This window comes from Falco punctatus, assembly GCF_963210335.1.
Source record: "Falco punctatus genome assembly, chromosome: 4".
Classification (NCBI taxonomy): Eukaryota; Metazoa; Chordata; class Aves; order Falconiformes; family Falconidae; genus Falco; species Falco punctatus.
The window spans coordinates 93,418,238-93,435,662 of NC_137583.1; the positions used below are offsets into that span (position 1 = coordinate 93,418,238).

Here is a 17,425-nt window from a genome sequence, read left to right on the forward strand (position 1 = left end):
GGAGAATATTACCTGAGATGTCCCTTTTTCCCTCCTACTTCTAGAAAAGCTGTATTGTGTTTCTTTTTCTCTTAGTTTCCCTGAACAACCTGTCCTTCATAATTATGTACTGACAGAATGGTACATTTGCTTAAAAATGCTTAAACATCTTAAAATGGGTTAGTGTCATAATGCTTACATCTGGAAAGCTGTGTGTCTTATTGTTTCTTCTGATAACTTCTGCTAGTGACAGCATGTCACCTGTACAGAGGAGTCCCGCCTTTTTGAAAGGCTCACCTTTAGTGCTTTTTGTGTTAGGGGCATGTACTGGGAAATGGTAAGGTGATTAAAAGGTAAAATAAGAATTATTTTTATCTTGGCATTTGATATACAATGTTCAAAGTTTTGTGACTACTTCAAGAAAGTTTGTTGCTGTAGCTGATCAGTATATATAACAGGAAAAAGGTTTTTACTTCAGAAAAAGACAATAATTCAAACAGTGCAGAATTTAGTACTTTTATTCATGCTGAAGGAAAGAAATAACTATGTACTTTCTACTGCAATGAATATCAAGTACAATACACTGTGTGTATGTGTCATAAACAGTACACCAAACCAAGAAGCCTTGAGATCCTGGTGGTGAAGTTTCACTCTTGTTATTAGGCTTCTTGATGAGATATTTATGCATTTTCACAAATTGTTGTGGCTATTGACAATTAGTTTCAATCTCAGTGGCAAATGAGAATTCTTGAAAATGTTAGTAAGCTTCATGAAGAGTGTAAAATATGAAATTGGTGTAAATGACATTATCATATTTGAATAATACATACTCACCCCAAAATTTTACTATCAATCTCCCATTTCATTTGGAATGTGCATATATAATGTATATGACCCTTAACTTGAATCCTCAAAAACTCTTAAATTGCAGCTACGTTTGAATGCTGAAAAATTTCGGGAGCTGTTATCTGAGAGGGCTGTACAGTTTCGAGCCATTGAGCGGCGGTTGCTGACACGATTCAAAGATAAAACTCCTGCTCCTCTTCAACATCTGGATACCTTGCTAGAAGGGACATTCAGAGAGGTCAGTACAGTTTGATTATGAGCCTAACCTTTCTTTATGTTGTTGGTAAAACTTAGCTTAAAGCACATAAGCTATGCTTTCCTGGTTACATTTACCATCCAAGAGACCAGGAAGCAGTAATTTGTTTAACCTAATATTCCCTGTAACTTTCCAGATGATTTGCAATAGTTTTATTTAATCTGCGACCACAAAATCTTTACTCCTGGGTCACACCAGCTTGACAGAACATCATTCTTTCCCAACTGATGTTGATAGTATAAATATTTTATAGTTCATGTGAAAATATTCTATAGTTCATAGCTTGTGTAAATATTTTATGGTACACTGTAAACTGGTGGAATGGTTTGGCTGGTGTAACATTCACAACAAAATTGTCTGAGGCTGACCATGTCCTTCCTTATGGGGACATTGTTCTAATCATTTCAGAATGTGATAGCTGCAGAAGAACAATGCTAAAAAAAAATTATTCCTAAACCATCCCCATACTGGAAGAGCTCAAGGAATAGAACAATTTTTCTTTCTTTTCCTGCCTCCAAATTACTTTAGAATAACCCTTGTTTCACCATGCACTTTGCTAAGAAGTTATTTTGTGTTTTGTGCTTTTTTGTTGGGGGATCTGATTTTGCTTTCTAACGTTCCTTGTTAAAGAAGCTGAGTCACAATTAGATTCCTTGCTGGAAAAAAAGGCTTATCTTTATGTGCTGTTGTATATCACAACCTTTGTTTAAAGGTATTAAGGAAAAATATTTTTCCTTACTGTTTGCTGTAAGAAAACACTTCTCTAAATTGCAGAAAACTGCCTTTCCATGCATGATTACATGAGTCAGATTTGCCTTTATTTCAGTCTTCACTGTGAATGAGTTATCTATGAGATGGTTTAAGTTTAAAAGTCGGGTTTTTGGTTACTTTAAGAAATACTAGGTATTCTTGTGATAGATGGGTGATTCTTTAACACTTTAAAATGATATGACTAAATAAGCCCTAAAGATAAAGTGAAGTGAGTCTCTTGAGTCTACTTTTTCTGTATAGAACTGTTGCCTTTAAACTTAAAAGCAACTGGGATGTGCCAGAAAGTTTTCTTATGCAATTGAATTGAAAGATCAGTTCTGAGAATATGACAAAAATCAAGTAGCTGAAATAGATGCATGTTGCAGAATCTTATTTTATAAGGTCCTTCAAGTCAAAATTAGGTGGGTTTTTTTCAATTACTGTTGTAAGCTTTTTTAATTAGAACTAGTGTAGTTGAAAGGAGAATGAAGGAACAGATTTCTTTCTAGAGAGCAAATGCTTATTTTTCCACATTTGTTAAAACTTTCAGGTAAGCTCATGTTTTTCTTGGTAGATTTCCTTTTTTTATGTGAAACCCCTTGCAACAAAGAAATGTTAACATTAGTACAAACAAAAGTGTAGTAAAATAATAATTACCATAGAGACCCCACTGCTGTGTATGTTGTTTTGAAAGTGAGAGCTGTGGTAGGATTTAATATTGTCCCTTTGCTATGTGGGTGAAATGAAAATGCTCAGTGGTGCATTTTTTGTATTAGAAAAGACCTTGTTTTCTTTAATTGAGTGTCATCTTCTGTCTTAAGTATCTAATGCAAATAGTTGAAGTATTCAAAATATGGTACATGTGTTTTCATTAAAAGAATAATGAGGCTGAATAAATATGAACAGTATAAAATCTCACTCCAAAAATTCTTTTCAGCGTGTAGTTTTTTTGACATTGGAGTTAATATGATTTTGTTTTGAGGATACTGTTTTTCAGAAGAATTGTTCAAACAAGTTGTCTCTATTTTTCCTTTTGGAAAATTGTCTGTTTTGAGCACCATGGTTGTGTTTAATAGTTTTCCTAATGGAGAATGAATTCAGTGAAAAATGATGATCCATACCCCATAGACTGTCAGTGGAATAACTTGCTTCAGTGCAATTTGGATTGAATTCTGAATAAATGATGTAGAAGTTTTAGAGTTTTTTGTAATAAAATAGATGTGATAAATCCCACAATAAAATAGTCTGTTAGAAAAGAAGTTGATTTTTTTTCTCTTACCATTGCCTGAGAATCTCATCTCCTTCCTTATGTTAAATATTTTTCTAATGAGAAAAGAAAAAATTGCATTGCTTTATCCCCTCATTTTTCACTAAAGCAATTTATATGTACAAAGAAAAGGTTTGGTACTTTTTACTTTGGGTTTTGCAGTCAGAAGGGAACTTTGGTTTTATAGTGTATTTCAAACCTTTTCATGAACAGGAAGGAGTTTCCAGTTAGTGTAAGTATGTGATTTTATTATTATTTTTAACAGACAGTCTTCAGAACTTCGTTTCTGTATGAGTTACATTCTAACAGAATAACTATTATAGTTTAGGAATTTTTTAAAATAGTCCTATTTACGACTTTCTTCTAGAATTTGTCATTTTAAAGTAATATTATAGGTCTAAATAGATTTGAGTATTAACAACAGTTAACAAATAGTGACATCAGGTGTTCCATTTTGGAAGGGAAAGAAAAACTGTTATATATGTAGTAGCCTTATATATTATAAAAAAGAAGTGTGATTCTTAAGTTTAGGAATGATTTGTAGGGGAGTGAAAACAATGGAAAACATAAATTTGAAATATATACTATTTTAATGCCTATTATTTTTTTTAAATTTCTTGATGTCTGGTTAAAAAAATAACCAGTGCAATTGGACATGCTGTTATTGTTCTAAGAAAGGAATTTAATTAGATAAATTTAAAAGAAATTGAGCAGTAGTTGAGATTGGATAGATGTTTTGTAGTTTAAGGACTTGAAATATGAAATTACAGCAAATTTTATGGTAGCTGTTGTAAACAGCATGTACTTCGTATAATGCTCACCTACTAGAGATATGTTATTGCTTGTAATTTAATGACCTTTAATGTCTATAATGTATTTTCTGTGATATTAAAAAAAATCATAGTTTGGCAGTAGCTGCAGGTGCTTGCCCTGGAATTATAATTTTACATATATTGACTCTTGACATACATTATTTGGGTTTCCAGGCACAAGCTGGGATTAACAAGTGTGATAAAAATCAGTTGAATTTGTTTCAACTCACATGGATTTTATCCTAGTGAATCTAAGCAATGCTAGCTGTGTCTAGTTGTAAGCTGTGTTTACCCTGTAACCATGTTTAAAAGACTACTGCAGTTACATTTTTAGAGAAAGAGGAGGATGGGTGAATTTGAACATGGGGTGGTGTTCTAGGGCGCTAACTGTTGCTTAATCAATTTTAAGTACTTAACACATGAATCTGAGACAAGATTAAACAGTTCAAGTTTAGAAAAAAATGTAGTGACAAATCAATCGCTTCTACCTTGTGTTGTATCAATGTAAAAGGTAGCAAGATTAAGACAAATTGTGGAGCAGGTTTGTCCTATACCCCCACACTTCCATCATATGTAGTAAGGATAGCTCCCTTCCTATCCTTTGATGCCACTATTGCACAGTACCTCAAGTTTCTCTGTGTTCTGAAACTTCATCCCCACCCTGTAAAACTATTGACTGGCTTGTGCTTTCTAATACTGACATCTCAACTTTTACCCATGGCCCCAACAACCCTCCTGCCAGTTGCTTATTTGTTGACTGGCAGTAGTCACCTAACCAGACAAGATGGATGATGTCTCCTGTCTCAGCAGAAATATGAATAGTATCTCTCCCATCCCAGTATGCTAATTTAAGAAACATATAGAGGATCTTAATGATTTCTGGATCTTCACATCACTGTAAAGTTGTGTGTGGTCGTTGGAAATGACAGCTGCTAGAAATGCTGATGACGGAAGTCTGACATCAATAGTCGGTGGGCTTGCATAACCTTAGACATCTAGGCTTAATAACTACATGCTCTGCAACACTGGGTCTTTATTTTCAATTGATGATTTATTTTAGCTTTTCTTTCTTTAAGAAACTTTATAAATTTGAGAGCATCTTGCCATTATAGTAAGAGGTTCTAACATACTTTTCTAAACAGAACTAAAAGAACTAATTGATGCTGCAAGTTTATTCCCTTTATTTTCTCTGAATTCAGCTATTCTGACATGGTCATCTTATTTACATTATCACTGTATAACCTGTCTCACAGGAATATGTGACTGTAAACCGCAGTAAAGTGGCTTTCAACATAATTTTCAGATCTTGCTCTGTAAATAACTAGAAGTTGTCCAGTTCATTCTGCTGTCTTTACTATATGGTTTGTATTTATCTTGGTTGGTCTTGGTCCTGCATCTTGTGAGTTCTGCATATGAATTGCAGCTTGAAGAGATCCACATGCATAGAAAATTTTCACATAAAACCTCTTGAAACGGGGGGAAAAGTATTCAAATAGTCTTTCAGATTTTAAGAGGTACTCATAGGTTACTGTATGCAGGGAATAGGAACAAACAAAATACCTACAGATTTTTTCAGTGTAATTGCCCTCATCTGTTACACCTTCAGCATTGCTGTATTGTCTTATATAGCTAGCAGCACTGAGTGTAGCATTTCACCATCAGTCTGTTAGAAGGGGTCAACAAATGCAATTGCTTCCAAGTAGAGATACCATGACTACTCATGTAGAATAAAGAAGGCAATTCCATCAGGAGGAACCACTTTAATTCTTTACATGACAGTAAACTGTAAGAATTTGTTGCCTGTGACTGAGAAAGCTTTATCCGCATGTAAGGGTAGTCATTTTCCGTGAGGTCTGTGATCTGAGCTGTCCTTCGCTTATACAGCCCAGGATGTTTCTGGGGATCTTGAGCATTCTTTTTGAGAAACAAATGGATTTTGTGAATGATTTGGAAGTCAAATGTCTCTGAGTGCACTGGTTCTTTTAATTAGTAATGTCACAGGAGTTGCCCTTTCATATGACAGTTTTGAAGAAAGGTGCTTCTAATATTCTCAGAACTTTATGAACTTCGTTACACAACTCCTTTGTTGTAGCCTAAACAGGAAGATGGGCTATTTAATGTTTTTGAGATAGAATTTAATCAATTGTGCTATGAATTAATGCTTGCTGCTAAAACTTAGGACTGGCCCTGTTTCATGCCAGAGCATAGGATTGGTATTTAGGTGTCCTTACATTTGTTCTTTATGGATAAATTTTCTTGCAATCGTTTGATCCTTTTGGAGCTCCTCAATCCCATGTTATTTTCTGAGTGACACTGAGTAGCTGGTACTACATGACAGGATCTATTCTAGTCTTGAAAGCTGACATTCAAACAATCAAATCTAACTTTGTATCATTCTTTTTCTCAAAGAAAGAAAAAAAATCAGAGCAACACCTGATTAAAGCATGTAGGATCTGACTTGCAGCTTTGTTTAAATTTGCTCTAAAATACACACACAAAAAGAACATTCAACTCATGTTAAAGTGTTAACTAAATGTTTTTTTTAGAAAAGATCTGAAAAAAGAAACCTATGATACAATAAACTTTCAAAGTTAAGTGTATGGAGAAAAAGCAAATCTTTTGTATCCCTGGACATAATTTAGGAGGCCACAGGAAGTGCACTAAATATTTATGTTTCTTGAGGTTTCAGCAGAAGGTGTAATTAATCTGAATTTTGGATAGAACTTAAAAGAACATAATGTTATGTGCCCTTCGAGCACATCTTAACAAGACTGTTGTGAGAAAGTTTCACCTTAGTGCTGATGTTAATGCATATTAAGTCTCTCTTTCATTGTGGTTTGTGATCGTTGATCAAGCAAGAGTTTGAAACTGTCAAGCAGTATTTTAATATTAAAATACTATGTGCCAATTGTCCATTTTATAGTATTTGACACTATCAGGCAAAATTAGTTTTGGGTGTAAATCATTATCATGATTGAAATAACTAGTTGATTCTGAATTGTATCTTCTGAATCATAGGATTTCCTCTCTCAAATTTTGGGACTTCAAATGAAAGCCAACATTCCAATTAACAGTTGACAAATATCTAAATATAAGCATATTTTGTCCTTCTTGTCTAACACTTTTGATCAGTTTTCAGAACAGATCCTTAGCTGATTTAAACTACCATTATTCCAGAAAGCCTGGTTTATAAGACATGGGTTTCTGGCCTAGTGTTTAAGGGCTTGCCCTTATGCCTGGAGGCATTGTCACACACCTGCTTCACTTGTGTTCAGCCTCAGCTAGATGTGAATGTGATGCCATCTGGAAGCTTTGCACCAGTGTCAAAGTTGAACAAAACCCCATGCTAATACACCATCTATACAGGGCTGCACTAATGTAGTTATGTGGCGCCCAGTTGGAGGTGGTTCACCATTTCCTGCCTTTCAGCTGGTGTGGAACAATTCTGTGACTGTCCTCACCCTTCTCTGCTGTGGGTGCTGTGACAAGGAGAATTGCAGATGCTCTCTGTCTTCTGGTCTCTAGCCATGCACTCTAGGTTCAATCTCGTGTCTGGTATCTCTCTTGCTCAGAATTTCCTGGAGTACAGTTAACTCAAACTGGTGACAGCTCTTCCAGTTTTGTCCAGTTCCTGACACTGAATTTCCCTACTACTAAAAGTATGTGTATTTGACAATTAGAGTAATTTATAATTAAATTATGTGAAGGAATTTTTAAATGTGCATGTGCATTTTGTTGTTAAACAGCATGAAAAATACAGCTGTGTGTGGAAAACAGAGCCACCCTAATTGGAATGTTCTAAGTAATTTTCATCTGTTCAGCCAGAGATTTGGATCTTGTCACTGCCTTCTGAAGGGAAGCGCAGTCTCCGCTCTTTGCCTCTGTTTCCTATTTTTCTCTGCTCAGAGAAACTCTTATCAGAGTAAGATTCTTCCAGCTATGAAATGCCACCCTCCCATTTGATTTTTGGGTCTATTATTTCTGGGACTTGGTTGCAGACTCATGTGATTGAACTGACGCTACTATAATTGGCTTTTTTTGTTTCAGGGAATTGGAAGAACTCTAGGTTAGTAATCCTTGGTGGCTTCAGGCTGTTAGATGGAGTAATTTCTTTTAATATTTCCATAATGATTTCAGCACAAAGATGAAGAATATATTAATGGCAAATGCCTTTGCTCTCATTGCATGTGAGTTATAGACAGTAGTACAAAAGGCTATATATATTTGTGTACATGTCCTCATGCATATATACGTGTAGATACACATAATTCATCATATCTTCATTTTAGTCTTCAGAATTGTTCCTGAATGTCTTTTTAGAATTTAGTATCTTAAAATCCAGAATTTGTCTTCCATGATAGTTGATACCAACAGGTCTAGTAGCTAATATACTAAAGGAAAAAAATATTCCTATTTCTCTCCTTGCCTTGTGTCTGTCTACTGATTTAGGAAGCTAGGCTCTTTATTTCTAATCCATAATCTACTACATAGGTGTAATACAAAATAAGTATGGGCATTACAATTTTTAAAGTAAACATAATTTTCTAATCTCTTGAGAGCGTAAGTACTGTTCCTTTCATTATTTTAATAGGCACAATGTGTGGAGCAGTTCGATCGTTGGTGGTTTGTGGTCAGTGGCAAACAAAACTCATTATGTTCTATTCACTAAAACACATAGAATGTCATTAAAGGTCCATTAACTCTTTGTTCAAGCCCTTAACTCCTTTCCTTGCTTATTAATTGGTTGATAAAAATCTGAAAAGTGATCATTAATGATTGAGTATTCTCCTCAGAGTATTCTGACACACATGGCCTCAGGAACTCAGCATTTTGGAAATGATTCATTACTTGATTAGTAAGGGCTTTTACCTCAAAGCAAAACCATTAGGGTTTATCATGCATGACTCAAAGGCTATATATCACACCCGCTCCTGTAATAGTAATTTTCCCCAGATAATGTCAGTGAGAACTACACCCATAGTATAAATTAGCTCTTTTTGGCTTGAATAAATGTGCTGTTCTTTGGAGGAGTTATATTTAACTTCTCTTGTTTTATTGCTTTTTCTGCTAAATGTAGTTTTTTCATAGCCACTAAAAGTAGCTTATTGGCTATTACATGTAATTAAAATCCTCTATTTTACTGGTGTTCAAATAGTGCTGTGTTTCTGTTTCCCTAAGACTTACGTAGTCATTTAACAGTGGAATACTTACAGTGTCATCAAAGCCCCTTTTTATTAGAAGATGTGTTCCAAAAAATGTCTGAAAGTAGTTAGCTGTGCTTGGGAAGCATATATTAGGATCGCTGGCACAACCCTTCTGTATTTTGGTCTGTGGTAGCAATTAATTGCTCCAGTGTGAGACAGTCTTCACTTCAGGTCAGCCAGTTTGTGGGACAAATAGGTAAAACTGCTCGAATCTTCAGTAAGTTTTTTTTGTGTAGGCAGTTAGACACATGTAAAAGCCAGAAGCAATGCAGCCATCACAAGATAAAGAGGTTGGAAGTAAAATGTCCTTGTGTGTGTAGATGTGGCACAAAGTGCCTCAACTGGATCTGCTGGACTGCGTTCAGTCTGGCCTGTCACATTTTCCACGGAGGGTTTCAGTTATACTGCTGTGTCATACAGCTCTATCTATGGAATTACTCCCCTTGAACCTATGAATAGCCAGGTGTGAACACCCACTGTTCCATTCAAATCACTAAAGGACCAGAGGTGTGATTTTATTTAAATTTCCCCCCTCTCACCTTACTTCACCCTGGACGTGGTTCCCGCTTTAGAGCTGTTGCACCAATGTGAGCTGTCAGGGGTTTCCCCTACTTTGATTCAGTCCTCAGGGGACGGGTAGATTGTACCTCTGGTGTATAAAGGCAATGGCAGGAAGTGATTTATGTCACTTCTTGTGAAGTAAATGTTCTTTGGTGCTTTGTGAGACATTTGTTTCATTGGCTAAACCTTTTTGAAGGGGAAAAAATAATATGCCTTTGCAGGGGTGTATCTTGTATCCTCAGCCTAACCTGTGCTCACCAGTGCATATATGAGGTCTTTCTGTAGGGACTGAAAGAACCAGTGTGCATTTGAATGAGTGAAAATGGAACTGGTTGGCTACAATCCCCCAAGAAAGGAATACTGATAAATCTAATTCCTTTGGAAGAAATGTCATATCTGATAATCTGAAATATCAGATACCTGTGCTGAAGTTTAAATCACTGACAGGCTCTTTCACTGGGATAAATGTACTCCATAGGCAAGAGAGAAAGTGCTATGCAGTAGTGTAATCAAAACTTGAATAAAAAAACCTGATACTGTCGTCATAGAAGGATGGAAAACACTATTATTTCATGCTCCCTAGAAAGTTTTCTATATCAGCCCTCTAATCATGCAGTACAAAAGCATTTGAGGCATGAAAGCTATATGGCTGAGAACAAGCAGTGACTGTATGCGGTGGAAGGTACAATGATCACCTTGTGAGTTTGGGTACATGATCTTCAAGAAATGGCTCACTTTAATTGAGTGGACTAGATGTGATGAATGAAGTGAATATTAAATTATTATCAGTTTTGGTTAATTTCTGCATGCAGTACTAAGAACATTTGTGCTGGCTTCTGATGTAATTTTAATAATTTGCTTTTGGGTGGCTACAGTACTTGTTTAACCAGTGTGTAAATGGGTGCTGTGTCTTCAGGTAGCTGAAATAATATTGAACTAGATCATTTGCTGGTCTAAGCTCATAATAGGTGATACTGATTTGTTTGATGTACAGTAGAGGATAATTTTGCATTGTGGTTGGATAGGAAGTATATGGTGGTTTCAAATTCATGCCAAGTATTTCAGAGACTTTGATACTTGGATCCGTTGAAATGCTGGGTTTGTGTCGACTTACATATTTGTTATGCTAACAACTAAATATTAGGGGAAGAGCTGTGTAAGTCATGTAATTTAATAGCATTATATGCCAAACTGACTTGAAACAAAACAAAAAGACCTCCCCACCCAACAACTGGGAAATAAATGTTTGAGGACCAAATTAAATGAATTACTCATCTAATGCTTGCAGATCTTGGTACGAGTTGTGGATTGAAGTGGATTTGGTTACTGTTGTATCTTTACTGTAAACCAAGCAATGCCAAACTATTTTGTCTAAAATAATTTAAAATCATCCTACATCAGTCTCTACAACTACTTATTTCTGTGGAGAATGAGCATCTAAATCACTGTTCTGTTGAACTTTGGTGCTCTTCCAAGGTGTGACATTTAATTTAGTCACTGATCATGACTGGCCCAAAATGGCTTATACAGACTGTTGGTCTACCCTATAGACCAATGTCAGAGGCGAGAATGGACCTCAGGTCATCAGTCCCCTGCTCTCCCCAGTGTATCTAATACTGCTTATGTATTTGTTGTACACTCCTGATCAGCTGAGTTAGAATTCTGCTTGGTATTACTTACCAGAGGCAGTATAGTAGCGGACCATGGATTCCTGAAGAAACAAAAAATCAAAAATAGTATAGGCACCTTATTAAAAAAAAAAATAATATCTGTTTCTTTATGTCTGTGTTCCTTGCAGTCAGCTCAGAGCTGCTGCTCTAGCCACTACCTCTCTGAGGAAAAATGTAACTTGTGTGGTCATTCTCTCAATTTAGATTTTTTTAATAAAAGTTAGTTTATGTTGGAGCTAAACTGTTGGTTAAATATGTAAATTGACAAAAACAAAAGGGAAAAGAACTTCCTTCTCCATTTCTTCTTGCCAGTTGGCATCTCAACAGGTCTATTTTATGTTTCAGTTGTGCTTAACTACTAACTTCCACACAGTAGGTATTTCTACATTGTGAAGCCTTTAATTATTCTGCAGTGGATAATCTAAACCAGTAGGAAAAGGAAAAACGTAGTTAATGCAGGAAAAGTTGGTGTAATGAAGGGGGTCAGAAGTCAGGAAGGATGAAGACAGTAATGATGAATATCATAACTACAGCAGTATTCTTTCAAGGCTTTTATTAAGTAGAATGTTCTGCCCATTCTGCTTGCCTTGAGTTCTTTGACAAAGTTTTATGGCTGCTAATTTCTTGTTTTAATATTGGCAATTTTATGGTTACAGACTTGGTGTTATTTAGATATTTTAAAATTGTTTGCTTTCTTTGTTGGATGGATAACCAGGATACTGAAATGTTGAGGTGGCAGGTTTAGACCAAAATAGCTATAATCCTTGATTTTTCAGAAAGCTCTTTGGTCAACCTAAACAATATTATGTATGGGTGCTGAAAACTATACTTGCCAAGCTAAATTCCTGTAACATGGGAAGGATAAGTAGAGTAAAAGACATTATATATCACAGGAATTGGATTTTTTAAATGGTATTTTTAAAGGATTCATTCAATTTCCCTTTAGGAAATTTGAAAATATCTGGTATGGACAACATAATTTTTATCTTCTTCATTGTTTATACTCTTAAGGCCAATCTACTTAGAAAAAGCAACACCTATTAAAGGCCTTTGAATTCAGTCTTTCATGTTACAATGTGTCTATTTACTGCTGTCAGAAGGCTCATAATATATTTAGCTTGAAGAGGTTAACAAGCATACCTTGGAGCGTTACTTTTATTTTCTGTTCTGTGACACTTAGCAAAATCCCATTATACAATTGAGTAGTATTATAATGTTAAAATGTTAATTTGTTCTGCATTCCATTAAAATTGGATTTTTTTCTTGTTCATTGGCCCATGCGTTTTGTATAAAACCTATAATTTAAACACTACACCATAGAAATGCCCTAAATTAGTAACCTTTTGCCTTTGCTGCCTTAATTACATCTCATTATTTAGTACTTAAAGAGCAACCTCTAGCTGTTGGTTAAATATTTGCTAGCTAAATAGATTCGTCATGTTAAAGAAAACAGTAGCTCTTGCCTCCATTCTAATTTGAACAGGGTTTCAGAGTTTTAAGAAAATTCCATGCTTTGCTGCAGGAAAAGTAAACTTTTTGCATTTTCCTTTTTAATTTCTTCTTAATGAGCATTTCATCGTGCATTAGCTGCCTGTTACATTCCAATAGGAAATTAAAAGTCTGTCTTAGGATAAGTATTTTCAAGAAGACTGTTGTGTTTCAATATGTTCTATGTCTTCTAGCTACATTTATCCCTTTTAGGTTTTATGAGCATCTGATACACTCAATTTCTCTTCTCTTTTTATTGTGGAAACAAATATGAAGCAGATTACTTGTTGGCTACTAATAGCTGATTTTCAGATTTTTCCCTCATTTGGGAAGGAGTCTGTATTTCTTGATCAGAATCACAAGGAATATGATTCATTGAAACATCTGTTGAATTGTCTTTTCTGACAAATTTAAAGATAATTTCTCTGTTTTGTCTTTGTTTTTTCAATTGCATGCAGAAATTAGGAACTGCAGAAGTTATGAACAGCTTGCAGGTTGACTTAATCTTCAGTATTTTAGTCATATCTACAGGATTGTATTTTTGCGTTTTATTTTGCTTTATCTTTTGCTATTTTTCCTTTATATCAAAACATGTGATGAATTGTAGTTTGTAATTACATTCAGCTAGAATTTCATCAGGTGAAATTCACCATTATATGCAAAAATATTCTGCTTAATTTCTTTTACTTTTTTTTTTTCTGAGATCCACAGTCGTGGAAGTTTGTCTACAAGAGATTTCTTTATCTGAATTGATTCCTACCCAACACTTAACTCCTACTCTCCTTATCTAGTTCTTAAATTGTTGCCTGCAGTGTCCATTTGCTTGCTTTTGGAAGCCCAGTGTCTCCAAAAAGTTTCTTCACTCATTCTTCCCATATGTTTTGTTACGTTATGGGTTAAAAGTTGCAGACTGACATGGCCACAGTTTGACGTATAACTCTGCATTGATGTCTGTTGTGATATCACTGATCTTTTATTTTTAACAAAGGCACCAGAGACAAATGGAGAAAAACACATTGATACAAGTCTTCGTCTTGCTCATCTGTTTTTCTGTGGGAAACCCGTCTATGGAAACATGAAACATTTGGCTTCTAGTGTATAAATTTTCTCCTATGAAAACAAGTTTTGATTTCTGAAATGTATTTTATTAAACTTTTTTTGAGGGTAGTGGTGGGGGGAATACCAGCAGAGCATTTACAGAGAAAGTGGTTGGCCTTTGAAGTAGATAGTTTCTCTGAAAACCTCGTTTCATGTTTTGTTTCCTATGTCCCTGTTACAGAAATATATTCTATATCTGTAAGCTCTGAAACCATTACTTCACTCTTCACATGAGGGTTTGAGTGATTTATTGATTGTCTGTATGTATTCCTGGTTTTGAGTTCAGCAAGGCAATCTATAAAGGCAGTGACTGCCTAAGAGGCCCTGTTGTTCTTTGGGTGGAAGGGGGAAGTTCTGTGGAGACCTTTTCCCAAGAAGAGTTTTTGAGATTTATGTAGATTATAAAGCATTAAGAGGGGTCACTCCTTAATTTTCTTTCTGAGCAAAAATGCCATGATACAATTTTAGCAGGTATTAATAAAAATGGAGAAGTATGCTTTGTGTTCTGGGACTAGTGCCAACATCTGTATTTGCAACTCCCAAGGCAGGTCCAAGAGTGAAAGCTTTTCCTCATTGCCCTCTGAAGACTGCTAGAACAAGCCTGTGACATTTCTGTTCTGTTTCATCTGTGATATTTACTTCCCTTTCAAACATTTTTTTTTTAAAGTGTATTGTTACTGCTAGGGAGTTTACTCTTGGAGGACAGGGGCGGGGAGGAAGGAAAGAAAAAAGTCATAACCCGTTGTGCTGATGACAGGTGCATTTTTCTAGAAGGTGGTCACGTTAAATTTGTGTAGCCTGTTTGGGTGATTCTGGAGCAGATCCTCAGCCAGAATAAATTATCATGGGATTAAATAGTTATATTAGCCCAAGCTGATGTCTGTTCTGTAGTGCAGGTAAGTTTCTTCATTTTTTAATGAAACAAATGGGACTGTAAATGTCAAAATTTCATACAATGTCCAGTAAATTGTAGTAAACTTTAAGAGATTCAAAGTCTTGTCTCATTTTCTGTGTATGTTATAATCACCTATATTTTCTTTTAAATTTCTTTTTGGTATTTTGATCAGGGATCAAATGGGAGGGGGTTAGGTTTTTCTGCATATGGGTTTTTTTTTTTTTTAAATGGTGTGTTTATCAGGCGAAGGATAGTTAAAATAATGCATGCAAGTCCAGACTTTTCCAATCTGTGTTTCAAGAGGCTTTTCAATACCTTATTGAGGCACTTAATTTGTTGTATTTTATTCTTAGCAGCAGGGAACTCTCTTTTAATCCTTTTCTATCTAGGACTGTCTCAGGTGCTCTATCTTTGAAAATAGGCCACTTTATTAGGTCAGCTAAATATGGATTTAAATGTCTAAATTCTGGTTTGAAAAATGCATGTGCTTCAAAAGAGTACATATTTACAAGAAATAAGAATCCTGCATTTTTATCTCTCTCTTTTGTTAACTTTTGCATTGCATACGGAACAATGTTGCTTTCAGTTGAAAAATGGATTATTCCAGCAGAGTGCAGCAAAAGACAAATATTGTAAATATGTTTAGCTTTGCTGTCAAGAGTTGGTACACTGTAAAAAAGGAAGAACTTAGATAAGGAGCTCATAATTCATAAAATACCAAATAAATTATGGAGGAACTGTAAAAGAACATCATGGTTTAGTTCTTTCTGCAGGTTTTTTCTTCTGCAAGTCTGAGACATTGGTAGAATTTACTAGGAAAGAAAATGTTAATTTACTAGGAAAGAAGTGTTAATATATAGTGAATAATTCTAAGAACTCTCAGGCATTCAGGTAAGTAGAAGCAGAACTTTGAATTGCAGGTAGCTAAATTCTACTGTTTAGTAGTTTGTCTGAGGCTGGTGGAAGAGTTGAGGTTACAATTCATGATATTCCTTTCTTCCCCATACTTAAGCTTTTAGACTCCTCTGCCTTTTATAATTTTAGCTACTAATGTTTTGGGTTCCCCCCCGCCCCTGCTGATTGGTTGCATAGAAGTTAACAAGCCTTATATTTTTTGCCTTTGTTTCACCATAACATGAAAAAAATTTCTTTAGCCTTTTGAAATCTTACTTTAAATTACACCATTAAGAAAAGATGATACAGTTACCATGACCCTCCAAAATGTAAATATGAGTAGTGCGCAAATACTGGTTTCTGGATAACATATACAATTTGAGTCAGTCTTCTAGTTTAATCTTGAGGAAAACTCCCAATGATACATAAGCATTCTTGCATGTTCCATATATGCCTGCATGTCTAAATTCACATTAAGATATTTTTTTCTTCATATAGGCATAACTTTACTGGATGTTGGCAATATAAAAGAATAGTGAAGAGACCACCTAGAAGTATAGTTTTTTATAACGCTGAAGCCAGTAGTAGTTTGCAGTAGCTGAAAAGAGGAAATATAGTCTTAAAACATGTTAATGTGCAAGAGCTATATATTTAGCTAAGAAAAAAGTGAATGTATGTCTATTCAGAGAATGAAAATTAAAATAGATATGTAAAATATTTCTTAACAAATCTCAAAGGAATGTAATTTTCCTTTACACATCTGTTAAAATTTATATAATTTGAGTCAAGCCATACATTTTTACTAATAGTTTCTAGTGTTGTTCCCATGTCAGAACCTGGATTTAGAGCCCTAAGCAGGCTTATGTATTCACTGTTTGGGTTGCAGCCTGATCCCCTGGTCCTCCTGATCCTGGGTTTCAAAATGCCTTGTGCTGCCAAAGTTAGTGGGAAATGTTCCCAGACGAGCTCATTCTCAGCTCGTTAATTAACAGGAACAGGTCAAATGAGAGACTGAGGATGAGTGAGTCTGGGATCCCCATCCAGTGATTTGTGGGCACCGGAGACCCATCAGCCCCACAGTACGCCCTCCCATCCCTCAGTGGGTCCCCTTCCCCTCTTGCCACAAATGCTCCTTCCCTGACACCTTTGCCCAGTAGAAGTGTGAGATATTGCTTGTTGCTCTGGTCCCTTCCTCTTCCTCCTCACTGGTCAGATGAGGACAGTTCCCCAGGACAATGTAAGAGAAGTAACCTATGGAGAAACTAATGTTGCCACGCTGAAGGGGTAGAGATGTTCGGAGAGAAATCAGAACAGTCTTTTAGGAGGCTATCCCGGCATTCCAGTCTGCTGCAACCAGGTTCCCCAGTTTTTCCATGTCCTCTGGCTCTAACAGCTGATGGTAACAGCCTCTGATATATGCTGAATGTGCCTTTTACTGTGACCTTTAATCTCAGATTGCAGTAAAAGAAAGTTTCTGTTTAAGTTGAAAGTGCCTGGGTTTAGTTCTGATTAGGGTCTTTAATGCAGTGTGAAGTTACCTATAGACTCAAGTTAGGCTCAAGAATAAAGTTTTTCTTTTTCTCTTTTTTTCTGAAGATGTTGCCATTTCAATACACCAAATCCTAACCAATTTTTGAGTTTAACATATCTAACATCCTTGCGTAAGGATGAAGGTAAGAGTGTTAAGAACATGGAGGTATTTAGG

General features: G+C 35.5%; 1 protein-coding gene across 4 annotated transcripts in view; it reads left to right on the plus strand.

Moving 5' to 3' along the window:
• Positions 1–17,425, plus strand: part of BBS9 (Bardet-Biedl syndrome 9) — a 308,046-nt gene that overhangs the window by 81,145 nt on the left and 209,476 nt on the right. For all 4 annotated transcript variants that reach the window (XM_080383273.1, XM_080383274.1, XM_080383272.1 and 1 more), the window contains one exon: positions 911–1,063. In XM_080383273.1, coding sequence (XP_080239399.1) covers positions 911–1,063 — 153 coding nt within the window. The remainder of the gene's footprint in view (positions 1–910; positions 1,064–17,425) is intronic.